General features: G+C 44.7%; 3 protein-coding genes across 4 annotated transcripts; 2 read left to right on the forward strand and 1 right to left on the reverse strand.

Annotated features, from left to right (window-relative positions):
• Positions 1 to 521: 521 nt before the first annotated feature.
• On the forward strand, positions 522 to 5,403 carry LOC130522224 (IQ calmodulin-binding motif-containing protein 1-like). Its single transcript, XM_057026328.1, has 15 exons — positions 522 to 712; positions 981 to 1,075; positions 1,500 to 1,668; positions 1,737 to 1,854; positions 2,270 to 2,348; positions 2,488 to 2,587; positions 2,681 to 2,853; positions 3,013 to 3,122; positions 3,500 to 3,618; positions 3,748 to 3,814; positions 3,882 to 3,957; positions 4,038 to 4,198; positions 4,363 to 4,500; positions 4,629 to 4,785; positions 5,022 to 5,403. Coding segments are annotated over exons 1-15 (1,848 nt in total). The 5' UTR covers positions 522 to 710; the 3' UTR covers positions 5,306 to 5,403.
• A 134-nt stretch (positions 5,404 to 5,537) lies between these two features.
• LOC130522223 (protein EFR3 homolog B-like) lies at positions 5,538 to 15,875 on the forward strand. 2 transcript variants are annotated; one of them, XM_057026325.1, is made up of 22 exons: positions 5,538 to 6,889; positions 8,761 to 8,837; positions 8,917 to 9,044; positions 9,114 to 9,264; positions 9,466 to 9,587; positions 9,785 to 9,934; positions 10,150 to 10,245; positions 10,431 to 10,509; positions 11,783 to 11,918; positions 12,003 to 12,155; positions 12,230 to 12,341; positions 12,442 to 12,493; positions 12,850 to 13,022; positions 13,139 to 13,214; positions 13,330 to 13,491; positions 13,587 to 13,718; positions 13,796 to 13,863; positions 14,122 to 14,255; positions 14,406 to 14,497; positions 14,811 to 14,859; positions 14,974 to 15,080; positions 15,181 to 15,875. In XM_057026325.1, the coding sequence occupies exons 1-22, from the start codon at positions 6,640 to 6,642 to the stop codon at positions 15,313 to 15,315; spliced, it is 2,634 nt and encodes an 877-aa protein (XP_056882305.1). In that variant the 5' UTR covers positions 5,538 to 6,639; the 3' UTR covers positions 15,316 to 15,875. The 2 variants fall into 2 exon arrangements, with proteins under 2 accessions (XP_056882305.1, XP_056882306.1); XM_057026326.1 differs by lacking the exon at positions 8,761 to 8,837 and having other exon boundaries at positions 6,762 to 6,889.
• Positions 15,689 to 17,365, reverse strand: LOC130522226 (pro-opiomelanocortin-like). The gene is made up of 3 exons (XM_057026330.1): positions 17,206 to 17,365; positions 16,592 to 16,715; positions 15,689 to 16,448 (listed from the first exon to the last, which is right to left on the reverse strand). The coding sequence occupies exons 2-3, from the start codon at positions 16,706 to 16,708 to the stop codon at positions 15,909 to 15,911; spliced, it is 657 nt and encodes a 218-aa protein (XP_056882310.1). The 5' UTR covers positions 16,709 to 16,715; positions 17,206 to 17,365; the 3' UTR covers positions 15,689 to 15,908.
• Positions 17,366 to 17,398: the final 33 nt, after the last annotated feature.

Below are 17,398 nucleotides of genomic sequence, written 5' to 3' on the forward strand. Positions count from 1 at the left end.
TCTGGGGGTGAACCAGAGTAACTGGATAAAAGACACGCATGATTTCTATTGTATTGTTTCAAAGGGCGTGGACAGACAGTCCAGAGTGAATACAAAGGTTCTAAACTGACACTTACACCGTTTTAATTCCACGTACCAGATTTATTGAACTGCAGCAGATGTCATAATTTAAGAAATATTATCGCGGTTAAGCAGCCTAGCTAGAATCGTTAATGGATTAGAATTATTACATAGAATACTTTCATCTTTACTATCTTCCTTCTGAGTTTTTCACAAGAATAAAATGCTTCGCGAATCTATCAAAGATATTTTAGACAACTAAACAAGCGACAGCCAGACAAAAGCTTGTGCTGGTTCCACAGCGTCACCCAGCGGCCACGTAACGGCACAGCAGTCATTTTCTTAAACGTGAAGAATGAACAAATGCAATGGTAGATAGATAGATAGATAGATAGATAGATAGATAGATAGATAGATAGATAGATAGATAGATAGATAGATAGATAGATAGATAATCTTTGAGGCGAGGTGCCGTCGCAGTTTGATGACGTCGTGTTGCCGTAGGGACAAAACAGCGTCGCTGTCACAGCATGTTGTGCTGGTCTAAGCTAATGTGTTTAGCTCCATGACGACAACGCTGTACCCCCCGAGCGTATCAAACCCCGCTTTTAAGGCGTTGAAGTAAAGGCGAAGACAGTTACACGTTGTTTATGTACGTGCTCTGTTGACTTTTATTGAAAAAGCCCCAGGTAAGTGAGTAGATTTATTTGTAAAGCTTGAGTAAAGAGAAAAGAAATATGTTGTATTGCTGACAGCAAGGCTGTTTGTTGTTTCGTGTCTTATAAACCCCCGCGGACCCTGAGTTCATGACACTTAAATAAAGATTCCTTAAGTTCTAGCTTCACAGAGGTGGACTGAAATCTGTGAAGGGCATAACATCTGAACCTCATCAAAAATAATCTTTTACTGATCTTTGACAGGATGGAAGCTGTGGTGTTGGAGATGAAGCAGCAACTGGAGGACGGTGACCTAACGCTGGACAGGAAAATCAGCCTGCTGAACGACGGCATAAATAGTGAGACACTCTTTACTTCACCTGTTTGTCCAGGCTGACTGTGTCTATGATGGGAGCCTGCAGAAAGTGTGCTCAGAGGTGGTTTTAAGCATTCAAGGGGATTTGGATAAGTCATTTATTACTTTTTGTGGCTGGCAGTCTGTCCAGGTGTATTTCTGTTTGTGTCAGACTCCAACACTCTGAACAGAAAAGAGTAACGGTTAAAATAAATAACTTTAAATGATTTAGTAATTTTGTCAGCGTAAATAGGACAACGTACTTTGGATTACTTTCTTTCTTTGATTTGTGGTCCAAACTCACAAAGATCCAACCGTTGTCTATACTTATTAACCACTGTTCTTAAATTCTCTTGATAAATCCCCAGATGTTGAGTAAAGAGAGTGTGACAAGAATGAGATGAGTTCTGTTGAATGTTCTTTGTCAGAGGTTCTAACCACAGCTGGAGTGGACAGACACAGCTGTGTGTTGACTAGTGTGAAAACTCAGCTGTATCTGAGTGGTGTCCTGGATCACTGCGTCCACATTCTCTCTCTGGATCCCAGGAGGCTGCGTGACCACTGGAGCTCCGTCACCACACTCGCTCAGCTCACCAGGTACTTTTGGTTTATTATCCCCCAGAAACCTTGAAGTTTTAAACAGTCATTTGAAAATGTCTGTCCAGTTACTGCTGTATTGGGGTAGAACCTGGTCAACGTTTAGAGATGTTTAATCGGCTCTTCCTGCCATCAGTCATGGACGGCCTCCTCTCATTAGCCAGTCACCTGATGAGGCAGACCGAGGTGAGAAGCTTCTTCCTCCCTTTTCTTTCCTTCTTGCAGCACTTTGGATGTAAATGAGCGATACAAATAAATTTTACTTGCGTACTGACATGTTTCAGTTTAAGATTTATTCGTTAAATTGATTGAACTCAAACTGCCTGCCTGCCTGTCTGTCTGTCTGTCGTCTGTCTGTCTGTCTGTCGTCTGTCTGTCTGTCTGTCTGTCTGTCTGTCTGTCTGTCTGTCTGTCTGTCTGTCTGTCTGTCTGTCCGTCCGTCCGTCCATCCGCCCGCCTGTCTGTCTGTCTGTCGTCTGTCTGTCTGTCTGTGTCTGTCTGTCTGTCTGTGTCTGTCTGTCTGTCTGTCTGTCTGTCTGTCTGTCTGTCTGTCGTCTGTCTGTCTGTCGCCCGCCTGTCTGTCTGTCCGTCCGTCCGTCAGTGTGCGTCTCTTTTCAGGAAAGTGATGACGGATTCAGTTGGCAGGCTTTTCAGAGTTCACACTCATCTGGCCACGCAGGGTTGGTCACCTCCAATGCTTCTTGATTTCTTCATAACCCAGCTCATTGATCAGTTTATTGGTCCTCGTCTTATTGAGTCAATGGACCAGAGGATATTTTTGATTCAAGTTTTAAGTGATGCTGTCCTTTGTGCGGTCAGTCCTCAGCTCTGTGTACTATGAACAAATCCAGATGTGTGATGATGCGGCTGTGTGTCTGCTCTGCATCCAGCTGTGGAGTCAGGCTTGCACATCTAGCAGGTAACAGTAAAAACTATTCTGACAAACCAGTTTTGTCTCTTCTTCTTCGGTCTCTTTTTGAGTTCTATTATTCACTTTTCCCTCTGTGTACAGCGATTTCGTCTCCATGTTGACCGATGACTCTCTCCTGTTGCTGCTCAATGAGGCTGTTGGCCAGTTGGCCATCAGCTCGGGGTCTGCAGTAGGCGCTGCCTCCATCAGCCTGGTGCTCCTGTTGGCCAGTCAGCAGGAACTCCGTGTTCATCGCTGCCTCCTCAGCTTCAAAGGTCAGTGTTTGATTTTAAGTACGAAAAATAATTGGAGTAGATTCCACAGTTTCTGTGTAAATAGAAACAAACACGGGCATGTGGCCAAGCAGAAATTAAAGATGAGTTGTTAATCATACATTCATAAAGTCAAAATGCTACAATCCCCGCGTCTCGCAGGTCTGGACAGCTTATTGGACAAAGACTGGAGAGGGCAGGGCTTTGACAAGGATGTGGATCAGCTGATCAAATTCATCAAATCTGATAAAAGCACAAGGCGTTCCTCTCAGGTCTGTGTGCACTTCACCTTTTATTTCTGCAATTTTGTGCAGAAATGATATTGAAAACATTCAGAATGGACTTAAATAATATTCTGTTTATGACAGTTCTTTGTATGGTTTCCAATGTATAGAGATCAAACTTGCAATTTTTAAATGAATTATCAACAGATCATTCTGAAATATAGTGTCATCTAGAGACCAGTCGATCACACTGTAGGGATTTTGCATGAGTTTAAATATTTCATGTAACCATCTAGGAATTTATTAATGTTTTATTGATTGACACTTTCCATTCCCCCCGTCTGTTTGACTGGTTTTTGGAATGCCATCACATTTTGATGACATCAAGATGTCACTTAACTAATCCTCCTCTTCAACTCTTCTAGGCTTCTAGTGACCAAGTTAAGGCCGCTTGCGTGATCCAAGCAGCCTGGAGGTCATATAAGACCAGACGCAGAGTTAAGAGCCTAAACCGAGCTGTCAGCACACTGCAGAGGAAATATAGGTACCTGGCTGTCTGTCTGTCTGTCTGGCTGGCTGGCTGGCTGGCTGGCTGGCTGGCTGGCTGGCTGGCTGGCTGTGTAATTTGCTATGGCAGGTTAACATTGTTTGTGTGTGCATGTGCGCTTGTCAGGGCTCGAATGAGACAGAAACAACAGGAAAAGGAGGTGGAACAATTGGAAAAAGAGCTGAGGTTTCAGGTGAGTGGAGGGCGGAGGTCATTATTTCCTCTGTAAAAACAGAAATTCCAACATTTGTGTGATTTAGGTGGTTTTGAGACGTCAGCAGGCAAGAAGGCAGTTCCACGAGAGACAGAGGGACCTGCTGCACCTCCTCCCTGCTGGTACACCTTGACACACACCCACTAGAGCTGGTGTTACGCTGGCAGGCTACATACATTCCATTTTATATTGTCCTGTTCAGAGCAGCTGCAGACCTTCTTGCAGGAGTGTGAGCGCCGTGCGGCCGTGGTGATTCAGCGGTTCTGGCGAGGCTTCAAAGAGAGGCAATGCTACATGAGACACAGAAACACACTAAAACAGAAGCAGCAAGAACAACAAGCAGCCAGAACACTTCAAAAAGCGGTAAACGCACACACACCCTCATCCTCACTGTGGTACACAACACTTGTTAATCCCCACATCAAACACGGAGGTTGGTATTTGGACCTAATAAACAGGAGAAGCCTGGATTACACACAGATTAAGAGCTGTCTGGCTGATTTGCTGCCATCATTACCTTCTCTCAGGTGCGTCGATTCCTCCTGAACCGCAGAGCTTCCAAGGTCACACCCTATCACGGTTTCTGGATTGGTCAGAAAGGTTTGACAGACAGCCGCAGGACTGAGCTAAAGAAGCAGGTGGAGGGATACATTTCCCAGCATCCAGTAAGAACCACTTTTTTCAGCATGTGTTTGATTAATTTCTCATGTGCTACAGTTGTGCATACGTTTGCATCTGTGTGTGTGTGTGTGTGTGTGTGTGTGTGTGTGCGTGCGTGCGTGCGTGCGTGTAGTCCTCCCGTGTGTCTCGCGAGGAGTGTGAACGTCTTCATGAGGAGATGCAGCTGCTGCTGATGTTGGAGCTGCGGAAAGGAAATCATCAAAGGAGGGAGGAGGAGAGGATAGAGGCTCTGCTGGCTCGTGCACACACACAGATGGAGCTCCTCATAGGTCTGTCTGTCACACACACACACACACACACTTTAATCAGGAAGACCATGTGCAGAGCCACATGCAGGTGTTCATTTGGCTTCAAGAGCCCTCCTGAGGTGCGGATGTTAACACATATGTCCTTCTTGTGTGTGTTTGCATGAATGCTGCTTCCTGTCTTCTGTTCTTGGCGCTATTACAGTTTGAATATTGAATTGATTCCTGCACTTATCTAATTGTTTCTCCTCTCCTGACAGATGCCCCAGCCCTGTCCGCCGTTACAGAGTCAGACGTCGAGTCCTTTTTGAGCCCCTCGGGTTCTATTGCTGCTCGTGCCCGTAACGCCCACAATGAAATGCTGCAGGCGAACAGGCTGCCATGGTGGAAGACGCTGGGAGAATCCACCAACACTGACATGACTTGCTCTACCCATCCTCAGGAGACGGATGAACTTGGACAGCGGGAGTCATTAAAGACGGAATTAACTCCAAACATTGCTGGGGGTTTAAAAAGGACAAATGGGATATTTTCTACTCAATGAAGCTCATTAATGATGTAAATAGTTACACTCTTTCTTTCAGGAATAAGTGCAAAATCAAATAACTTAAAAAAGAATTAAAAAAAACATGCTTTGGGTTACTTTCCGTCATAATTTATATACATTTAGCAGAGGTTGGCCGGCCAGAAGACTCCTGAAGTTTCTCCTTCGACCATCCAGGAAACAATTCCCAACGTCACAAACCACTGGTGCAGAGCCAGAATCCATCCAGCAGGGTGTGTCAGTCATGATGATTATCGAGCACCATGCAGGGCAAAACAGCAGGGGGAGCTCTTCATCATCCAGCGCCACATCATCTTCACATGCAGGAAACAAGCATTTTGTTTATTTGTTTGATTACTTCGAGTCATTTCTAACATGAGGGTCAGTTTCTGTAGCCTTGAAATTCATCGTCCCAGTTAAAGTAACTGTCTGCACCCCACAATGTGCTGTAATGCCAACATTGAGAGCCACGGATCAATCCCCCTTATTGACTATCGATCAAGGCTGTCAGCCACCGGAAGCTCGGCAGATGTTACATAAGCTTATAAACAGCTGTCAGAGGAGAGGAGATGGCTGTAGGAGAACCACGTAGGATCCAAGCAGGTATGAGCTGTGTGTGTGTCACATTGCATCATCAGGATTTCACTAAATGGAGCATTTATTTATTGTGACTGTTAGAATCAATAATATTAGATGACGCTGAGGAAATCTATTAGCATGCAAAGTCTTTTTCTCAGTTTTAAGACGATAAATTATGTTCATTCTAAGGTTGAAATATTTACATAAATTTGTTTGAAGGACCACAGAACATTTTTACATGTCTTCAGATCTCCAGATTCAGTGACGGGCTGCATTTGTTTTTCTAGTTCTAGTGAAAATCCATCTACAGAGGCATTTACCTTCAGTATTTCCTGTCCCGCCCCCTTATTGTCATGTTTTCTCTTACCTGGAGCAGATGTTTTGGCTGCTGTTGAAGGTGTTTTCATGTCAGCATGTGAGCAATTACTCTTGCAGTCACTACAACTGGAAACATTTTAAGCTGACTTGCTAGTAGCTAGTTGGTTAAATGCTCATTCCAGACTGATTTTCCTGAAGTTTCCTCACTTTTTAAAAAAAAAAAGTTTCGGTAATATCTCTGTGCGTCCAGAGGCCGTGGTGAACTGAAGGGGTTAAGGTTCACAGGAATGTGGGCTGGCACAAGGTGGAGAAAAGGAGGGCAAAGCTTATTTTTCACTTCAGTCTTCTCATTTTCTCATTAGTGTGACATTTCTCCTCTTCTTCCTCCTCCACCATCTCTGTCAACGGCACCACTTCCCTCCATCGTCCACGCTGAGATGCCGGGGACTCTTCCAAGGATTCCCACCATGCCAGCTCTACTCAGCTCCCTCCCCAGAGGTGTCAGCCCCCCCAGTTTACCCAGAGGCATCACCTTTCCCAATTTATCCAGTTTACCCAGCATTAACATACCCAGCCTCCCCAGGGGGATGTCTCTTCCGAGGCCCGTCGCCATGGCAGCTGTATCTGAGGCTCCTCGGAGGCTGCTGCAGGACTGCGGCTCTGTGCTGGACCACCAGACTCCCAGAGGTAACATTCAACTGGTGCTGATGTTGGTGTCCCTCTTGAACTCAAAGTTTCTTTTCTTCTGTTTTTGCCACGATGTGTGCTTCTTCCAAACAACAATATCATTATGTTGTGGTTTGAACTCTTAAGTATGGAAAATCCTATCAAAAGGATCAGAACAGTCCATTGCCTGGCTCCTGTAAATCCTCCAAAACTTTAAGCGGCACAGCGCATTCCAGCACTGCGTTTGGTGCATGTCTGATTTAAATTCTCAACAAGGAAAAGTAAATGGATTCATATAGAATAGCTGGAAACCTCTGCAGCATGTCTGCAGGACACAGGCTGCTTTTGCTGCCCCCAGCTTCACTTCTGCTGCTTTCTGATATGTTTTTTTCCTGCTGGATGATAAATAAATCCAGAGCAGATTAGAGAGCACTGAGCTGCTGCACGTGGCCTGAATCTCTCTCTCTCTCTCTCTCTCTCTCTCTCCTCTCTCTCTCTCTCTCTCTCTCTCTCTCTCTCTCTCTCTCTCTCTCTCCCCCCCCCCCCCACACACACACACACTCATACACATTTTGACAGTTAGGATTTGATGAGAGTTATTAATTCTACACCATGTGTAATGTTTTCTTTTGTTTCTTCTGGACCTAAAATGGTGTAAAACAAAACAGACAAAAAGAAACATGAGTGAATGAATGTGGAGAAGCGTGACTGTGATGACGGGGACTGAGAGGACAGACCTTTCTGTGTGTGTGTGTGTGTGTGTGTGTGTGTGTGTGTGTGTGTGTGTGTAAAGGATTACCCCACAAAAATGTGTGTGTGTGTGTGTTTGTGTAAACGATGAAGTGACGGCGTGGATGTGAGCCGTAGGAATCGTCTTCATGTACGGTGAGAAATGTTAGCATTTATTCTGTGTTTTTTGATATATCACTTATATTTGTGTTGTGCATCAGTCAGTATTTCAAATCAATATTTTGCAGGGTTATTAATGAAACTGGAAAACTTGAGTGGGTTTATGAAATTCTGCATCACCCAACTGTTCCATGAAATGTAAAGATTTGTCATATATAAGGTTTAAATTGTAATAATTTAAAATAATATATATGAAAATATTTTATATTCATAGGCTACCAGCTGTACAAAAGAGCAAATAATTCAATTATTTAAATAATTGAATTATTTGATAATCATAGTTTCCATTTTTACTCTGAATTACTTCACACATTTCAAAGTCTAAATTTGACCGCAGCAATTCTAAGATATGATGCATTTTTACTTTAAAGATGGACAAAAACAGACACATGAGACAAAGGTGAATGAAGACAGCTGCAGAAATATCGACGGTAGTTCAAAGTTTTGCTCGATGGCTCCGATTTTTCTCATTTTCTTCCAGTAGAACCTTGTGCTTGACTCACCATAAAAAGCAAAAAACATAAACACATTATGTAACAACAATCCAGCACAGGATTAATGCGTAAGATGTGCTATGACTGTGAGTGTGCATGTGTGTGCGCGCGTGTGCGTAATGGCGATTTCTAAATGTCTTTATTTTTTTTAATACTTGCTATTATTTTCCTTAATAGTCAGAGTGACGCATTTCTGACGTTCTTCTTCATAATTTCAGATGTGACACTTCCGGTTTTACTAAGTTTGTGTTGCTAAGATGCCATCCGTGCAGCTACGGTTTTCTGTAGTAACATTTAAATCTGATACTGTGGAAAATCTCTTTATGTTCATTTAAAAACTGTCTCTTAAACTCTTAAATATTAAATATATAAGATTTGAGGCAGTTGAGTGAATTCATCATCAAGGTAAATAACATCAGACTAAGATTCCCGTGTGTGTGTGTGTGTGTGTGCGTGTGTGCGTGTGTGTGTGTGTGTGTGTGTGTGTAGGACTGTGTGGCTGTTGTTGGGCGTTACGGCCTCGCTACAAGCGGCTGGTTGATAACATTTTTCCTGAAGACCCTGAAGTGAGTGATGCCAGAACCTTTTATATAGCTTTAAAAACTATAAACTATGAAAAAGCCTTTGACCTGTGTGTGTGTTCAGGAGGGGCTGGTCAAAGCCAACATGGAGAAGCTGACGTTCTTCGCCTTGTCCGCTCCGGAGAAGCTGGATCGTATCGCTGCGTACTTGTCCGAGCGTCTGACCAGAGAGCTGAACCGTCACCGTTACGGGTCGGTGCACAAGCACAACCACATGCACGTGTGACAGGCGACATTTAACCTCACGCCGCCGCTCCTCAGGTATGTGTGCATCGCGATGGAGGCGATGGAGCAGCTGCTGCTGGCCTGTCACTGTCAGAGCATCAACCTGCTGGTGGAGAGCTTCCTCAGCATGCTGCGTCTGCTGCTGGAGGCTGACAAACCTCACCTGTATATCCTCGCCACCAACTCGGTACGCAGCTACTAGACCAAGTCAATTTCAGCCTTAACCCAAGGTCCTGGCCCTGGATCGTGAAGGTCTGGGAGGGAGGGATGCAGCGTCTCCTACTGCGCACATCGTAGTTGCTATATTGGACGTCTGTTAGGGAGTTCTTTCTTTTCAGGTTGAGGGATGATAAAATAACATTTAACATGATGATGGCTTCTTCTACAGTTTGTCAAGTTTGCAAATATTGAAGAGGACACACCTTCGTACCACCGCAGCTACGACTTCTTTGTGTCTCGCTTCAGTGAGATGTGTCACTCTGAACACGAGGACCTCTACATCCAAAACAAGTCAGTCGTCCTTTTAGTTTCATCACCGCATTAATACTTTTATCAGAGGACTTTCTGATCAAGAATGCTGTGTGTGTGTGTGTGTGTGTGTGTGTGTGTGTGTGTGTGTGTGTGTGTGTGTGTGTTGTGTGTGTGTGTGTGTGTGTGTTGTGTGTGTGTGTGTGTGTGTGTGCGTGCGTGTGTGTGTGTGTGTGTAGAATTCGTGTGTCAGGCATCCGTGGTCTGCAGGGTGTTGTCAGAAAGACGGTGGACGACGAGCTGCAAGTGAACATTTGGGAGCCGCGACACATGGAGAAGATAGTTCCTGCTCTGCTGGTCAACCTTCAGCAGCACATCAACACTAACAGGTACACACACACACACACCACACACACACACACCACACACACACACACACACGTATTACAAGCTCATTACACTAAAGTCAGATACTTTGTTTGAAGGGGGGGATATGTGTTTTGGTAACAATAGCAGTAGTTGTACATTGTGTGTAGTTGTACAACACAGTTGTACAACACAGTTGTACAACTGTGTGTGTGTGTGTGTGTGTGTGTGTGTCCAGTGATTCTCCTGCAGAGCAGACCGAGGTGTGTTTTCGGGAGCTGTTGAGCCGAGCTGCTTATGGCCACATTACCAACGCCATCAGACCTGTGCTGATGTAAGACGCAGACTTCATGTATTCAGTATTAAGAACATGAACATATACTTAACATGCCTTCAGTTCTAGGTGGTGAATCTTTAGCCTTCCGAATATTTTTTAAATGAACGGTTAATAATCTACTTGGCTCTTCCATAGTGATCGAGTCCACAGCTACTTTGAAAAGATTTCTGTGTGTATTTCAGGCACCTGGACACTCACAGTCTTTGGGAAGGACCAAGTTTTGCAGTTCAGTGTTTCCAGATCATCATGTACTCCATCCAGGTGAGCATGTGCACCTACAACCTAACTTTTCATGTTTAATTTCTTTGTTTTAAGTTTCCCTGACTTCTGTTGCTTGTCAGGGAACAAAATGGACGGCATTCAAGCATTGTGGAAACAGTTCAGATACATATGTAGAAATTTTAATCCAACTTGAATGAGAAATTATAGCTGACCGCCTGCAATGATCAATACACGAATGAGAGTTAAGGATGTAACTACAATTCCATGAATTCCAGAGGCCTGGCACAGTCGGCATGACATGCCTTTTCAAGACTCATTCGAGATTATTCAAAGTCTCATAACCATCACATGAAACCTCAACACAGTGGGCTGGAACCCAGCGATCATTTCCTACAGAATCTTCTCAACGAGATTCCAAGTGACAGAGAACTCCGGCAGTCGTCTGGAATTCATAGAACCTCAGTTACATCCGTAAGTGTCTCTACACCAACAAGGTATTGAGGAATCTGCACCCAGTTGCAGACTGAGGTCACAGATCTTGAGTCTGTGTCCACATGGCCAGCTAGGAGGTCTTAGCATTAGCCTCCGCGTCCACAGAAAAGGATGTTTTGATGGAACTAAAACAGACGGATAAACGGTCCAACAGAGCCACTGAAGTCGTCTTGAGAAAAGAAAGGAGAAGGGGTTTAAAGCATTTTTTTCTTATGATGTCATTTAGTTACGCCTGTATTTGACAGTCACGTATCAACACGTTGCATACTCTCAAAAACACTTTGTTTACTTTATATTATTCATGAACAGTTTTGTTTCATTTGTCTCTTAAACCCTGTCAATGCTCACTTTGTTTTACAAACTTGTTTGAGCTAAAATAGCGCATTTTTGGTGGACTTATCAAAACTTTATTGGCTAATCTCTTAAAAACACTTTTTACTTTTGGGTTTTGACAATACAGGTGATCTTAGTTTCCTAATCTACATTGTGAATGGGAGCTGATTGATTTTAAATCCTCCAGCCTGTATTAGGTGATAGAAAACAAGTGTGATACCAAATGGATTCTCAAGCTGTAGCTTTATATTGATGATATTATGAGGTGTAGTAATTTAGGTAGGACTGAGTAGGACATAAATTACACGGCCTGTCACTGAGTGTATGCGCAGTGGGAGAATGAGTGCTAGCTACACAGTTCCTGGAGGACAACACTCATAGCTCCAACAATTGTGGCTTCGAGGCAAAAGCACTTTAAATGTGCTTGCAGGTATTTACAGTCTATATTTGACCCTCAGCAGTATTTTAAATTTCATCCTCTCTCCAGTCGCAGCATTCACACCTGGTTATCCAGCAGTTGTTGGGTCACCTGGATGCCAACAGTAGAAGTCCAGCCTCAGTCAGAGCGGGAATCATAGAAGTCTTGTCCGAGGCTGCCGTCATAGAAGCTTCTGGATCTGTAGGTCCGTCCCAAGAATCTGGATTAGTGTGTGTGACTGTAATCCTGCTTGTGCCACATTTCCTCTAACGAGGGGTGACTGTTGTAGGGCCCACAGTCCTGGAGGTGTTCAATACGCTTCTGCGACAGCTCAGGCAGAGTGTGGATTACCAGCTGACTGGTTACTATGACAACGCTGCAAAACACAAAACCACCTCAGATGAGGAGAAAACACTGCAGGACGCCGTCATCAAAACCATCGGTCAGGCTCATGATTGGTCGGGCCTTGGGTTTCAGCACCATTTCCGTCATCTCTGACCTGTGTCTTCTGCTCAGGCTCTTTTGCCAATACACTTCCTGTCTACCAGAGGTCAGAGGTCATGCTGTTTATCATGGGGAAGATCCCAGTTCCTGGAATCTACCCCGCCCTTGGTTCGCCCAATTCAGGGTGAGGTTAACTGTTAAATTCCTGTTATACAAATGGAATATTGTATTCTGTGCATTGTGTTTCTTACTTCCTTCATCCGTCTGTTTGTGTCCTCTGTCAGATTTGAAGGGAGCCGAATGATCCAGGTGATGCTGCTGAAGTCCCTCCTTCAGGTGAATTCAGTCACACTCTCTTTGTGGGTCCTCACCTGTCTGATGCTAATCTGATCATGCTACGCAGCAGCAGGCTGAGCTCCTCTAAACAGCTAAACTCTGCAGAAATCCTTGCAAAAGAGCTTTTGGGGGGATTTTCTTCCTGCTTAGCTTGAATATCCACTCCCAACGTTTGAGGTTAAAGGTCACAGAAACATCACTTTGGTTTTTATGCCTTAATTCCAAAGTTTCTTACACAACCTGTGTAAGTTTCTAACCATTAAGCTCCATTGTGCTACCTGGCAGCTGTGTAAGCATTTTGTTTTGTGTATGGATTCTGTTGTGTCAGCTGTCTGGGTTGGTTCTCCTTGTCTCAGGTGTCAGAACATTACGAAAGCACCAATCTCTTGACGGCCTTGCCCTCGTCCTTCTTGGAGCCCCTGCTGTCCTTCACCCTGATGGAAGAGCCTGAGATCCGTCTGCTGGTCCTGTCCATCCTCACATCACTCATTGACCGACACCACAACGCTGCCAGGCTCGTCAATGTCAGGTCAGGTGACCAGACGGTACCGTTTCCTGTTGGTTTTTCCCAGGTCACGGTGCGCCATCTAACGGTGGTTTGTGGTCTCTGCACCAATGAGCTGCGTCGTATTTGTGTGTTCACAGTGTGATGTTTGACGTCTCTGTACTGGAGCTAAAGGAGGACGCATGCTGTCATCAGGACATCTTGTTCATCAGGAAGGTGAGGAGGCTTTTAATGTACACATTTGTTGAATAACACATTTTAACAAGACATTCGAAACCTATTCCTCATCACTGTCAGTCCAACTCAAATGCATCAATTTCTGGATGTGCAGCATGCTCAGCGTCTCTACAGGCATGTCTACCTGACATGTAAGGAGGAAAGCAGTGGGAAGGGCCATTACCAGGCTCTCATCACCCTGTTGGCTGTCCTCAGCATTGAATTGGTCAATAACGAGGTTTTGGTGGACCTGATCCGAGTGGTCCTGGCCCTGCAGGTGCCCGGCGCGTCCATGAAATGCAATAATGATCATCTGCTAATCGTTTTGTTACAGATGTGATTACCCTGTATTTTCTGTGATTGGCTGGTCAGGAGCTGGCGTTGTCCAGTCATGAAGGTCTGTCAACCTTTAACCGCTGTGGGGTTCACGCCGTCTGCGCCACCTTCCTCTACCTGTTGTCCCAACTCGGCCCTCCTCCAGAACTCCAACAGCACGTCACACAGGTGAGGCGACTGTGTGTGTGTGTGTGTGTGTGTGTGTGTGTGTGTGAGGAGTAAAGATATGTTTTTTGTGTGTCCAGGTCATAGAGAACCGTCAGAAGAATGCTCCACACCTCCTTCCTGACAGTGTGTTTAGTGAAGAGCCCAGGTACCAAACAGCTGCACCACTGGCCGCTGTTCAACAACCAGTACTAATGTTCCTGCTAGTGGCATAAAGATTACAATAAGTTACATTAGTGGATAAAAAGCACAAAAGTTGTTCTTTAGATTTAATTTGTGTTTCATGTCCAAAGATCACTGATTGCCTGGTTTCTGGCCCGACAGTTTTTTGTTTTGTTTTTTGAACAGTAATAATCAGTTTGATTGGCCGCAAGAATAAGAATGAACACATATTCCTTTTTGTTAGACTCCCAGAAGGGGAGCTGATGGCAGACAAAGCTTTTCTGCTTGATCAGTCAAAGATCTGCGAGGCTCTGACAGGAAGCAGCTACAGCGTTCACATCGAGTGTTTCAACACACCTTACACACCTCAGCTGACAGGTACAATTACATCACTGCTGATGATAATGTGTACGTTATCTCTGCTAATTTCTTCATGTAAATGAAGTTTCCATTGTTGTCATTGGTGTGTGTGTGTGTGTGTGTGTGTGTGTGTGTGTGTGTGTGTGTGTGTGTGTGTGTGTGGGTTAGATGAGGATCGCTTGTCTAAGAGGAAGAGTATTGGAGACATAATTTCTCTGCAGATAGACATGGGCCCTGATCAATGTCCTGATGCACAGCAGGTACTGTCTGTCTGTCTGTCCTGTCTGTCTGTCTGTCTGTCTGTCTGCTGTCTGTCTGTCTGCCTGCCTGCCTGCCTGCCTGCCTGCCTGCCTGCCTGTCTGTCTGTCTGTCTGTCTGTCTGCCTGCCTGCCTGCCTGCCTGCCTGCCTGCCTGCCTGCCTGCCTGCTGTCTGTCTGTCTGTCTGTCTGTCTGTCTGTCTGTCTGTCTGTCTGCCTGCCTGTCTGCCTGCCTGCCTGCCTGCCTGCCTGCCTGTCTGTCTGTCTGTCTGTCTGTCTGTCTGTCTGTCTGTCTGATGACATTTCTCTCCTGCAGCATCCCCAGACAGAGCAGATAACCTTTGAGACACTGAAGAACACCATTGGTAAGTGATTCCAGCTGTAGGAATCTGTCCATATTCAAGCTTATGTAGTTTTTTTAAAATGATCTTTGAATGTGATTAAATTAATTCAGCGGCTTTTGAAATTCGGTTGTGCAGAGGACAGCGGGAGTCTGGAGGAGGAGGAGAGGAGGAGGAGGATGCAGGTGATGGAGAGGTTCCAGACGGCTCCATTTGAGGAAATCGCTGCCCACTGTGGAGCCAGAGTGAGTCACCTGTGACCTTAGAGGAGTAAAAGTCTCGACGTTTCGATAAAGATGTCTCCCATCCCCGACACTCACGTATGTCTCCTTTGTGTCTCTCCAGACTTCTTTGCTTCAGTCGAAACTGGACCAAGTGTTTGATTTAATCGTGCGGCCTCCTCCGTCTCCATCGGGACACCCGTCCCATCGCTCTACGCCGCTCTATGAGATGAAGTTTCCCGACCTCTCCGTCTATTAGACGTCCCTCCTGCAGTTCGTCTGCCATTAATTTAAAGTTAGATGTCTCGTCTCAATTTTCCTGCTTTTTCTGTTCAGACACAATCAAATCGTGTAGAGTTCGACCACATAAATACTATTAGAGAATAAGTTGTGTCCTGTTTAGGTTCTTCAGCTGTCCACAGCCTTATATTGAGTATTTTTCTATCTCAAAAATATGTAGAACCTTTTCAGCCTGTTGTTTGCTTTAAAGAGGAAAATCAACTGTCGGATTAAGATGTATTCAGTAAAAGCAGATGTTTGTTGAAGGAAATCTATTGTTGATCTTATTTGTAAAACTGTATGTGATGGATGCTTCATACAGCTCATGTATCAGGAAAAAAGACAGAAGACCCTTTCATTTGCTTGCAAATAACTTTTGATATTTTTATTTCATTTACAATAATTTACATAAATTCATAAATATGAAAACCTCATCATTAAGTCATCTGGGATTAAGTGTAAGTGATTTCTTTTTTTTATTGTCATGCATTTGTTTCTAATAAGCTTCACTGACCAACAAACGCTCTGCTGCCTCGTCCTCGTCCACCTCCATCTGAATTCTCTCTCCTCCTCTCACTTCTGCTGCTCTCCGTCTTTGTTGATGACGTTTTTGAAGAGGGTGAGCAGCGGCCTCTGGCTGCGTTCATCCCAGCTCTTCATAAAGCCCCCGTAGCGTTTGCTGGCCGGGGGACTGCTCCAGCGGAAGTGCTTCATCTTGTACGAACCGTCTTTCTTCTCCTGAACGTTTCCCAAAAGCTGGCGCTGCTCCTCCTCCACCTCCTCCATCCTCTCCTGCTCCCTCTGCTCCTCCTCCTGTGCGGCCGCCAGCAGCTCGCCGGGCAGCTCCCGCCTCAACACTGCAGGGAACGCCTCTGTGGAGTCCTCCTCAATGCTGTTGGCGGTGTACACCTTGACTGGGCGGCGTTTTCGGCCGACGGGCTTCCCCCAGCGGAAGTGCTCCATGGAGTAGGACCGTTTGGCCTGGGGCGACTGGGAGGATGGAGGGAGGCTGAAGGAGAGGGCCTCTGGTTGAGGTTGAAGTTGGAGGTGGGCATTTCCAGGGAGGACGGGGGTCTCGGCAGTGAGGTCAGAGTGACAGCGGTTGATGAACTCCTGAGGAGAAGACGAGGTGGGGAAGCAAGAAGGTAAGAACAGCTCACAGCAGTCGTCATGTGACAGCTCTGTCATTTAAAAAATGTTTTTTCTGTTGCTGATGGTGATGGCAATGATGGCAGGGCTGCATCTGAAGGCATTACCATCAGGCTGTTGTCAGAGTTGAGCGCCTCACAGCTCAGACGGTCCCAACACTGAGTGTCGGCTCCTCGGGCCACACCTACAACCACCACACTCACAAACAGCCACACAGGACCCATTCTGGCTCTGGCCAATCACAAATACACACAAATACCTCATCAGACACAGTTCTAAATGTACTCCCTCTCAAGTCATCTGTTTGTCTGACACTACTTATCTGGACAGCATTTATGCATTTACATTGATTAGCTTTGTATTTTTATATTGTTTTCTATTCACAAAAAGATTAATAAAATAAATCTAAATTGAGTTTTAGTAACTTATAGGTTTTTCTGTGCAACCATGAAACCAAATCAAGTTCAAAGCCAAAACAATTTATTTTTGAAAAGAACTCTTATATGCTCTTTCTATTATTAGTTTTATAAATTATGTAATATAAAAACATTGATGTCGAATTCATACATATTAGTACACAAGATATTTCTGAAACTATAAATCTAATTTATATTAACTGATCTATGCATAAAGCCACAAACGATTTAAGGAATAACTTTCACCAAGAACATAGACGATATAGCGAGCTAAAAGATATAAAAATAATGAATAATAATCTCACCAAACTGTCCTGTTTGTTGCGTTCTGCTGTTGTGCTCCTGCTGGCTGCTGAGAGACTTCTGTTGTTTCTCTCCTCTTCTGTCGTTCTGACGTTTAGGCAGACTTTTGTAGTCTGTCGGCCCGGAAAACACACACACACACACACACACACCGAACACAGTCACATGTGATGATGTCATACCAAGGAGTCATTC

This window comes from Takifugu flavidus, chromosome 3 (genome assembly GCF_003711565.1).
Source record: "Takifugu flavidus isolate HTHZ2018 chromosome 3, ASM371156v2, whole genome shotgun sequence".
Lineage (NCBI taxonomy): Eukaryota > Metazoa > Chordata > Actinopteri > Tetraodontiformes > Tetraodontidae > Takifugu > Takifugu flavidus.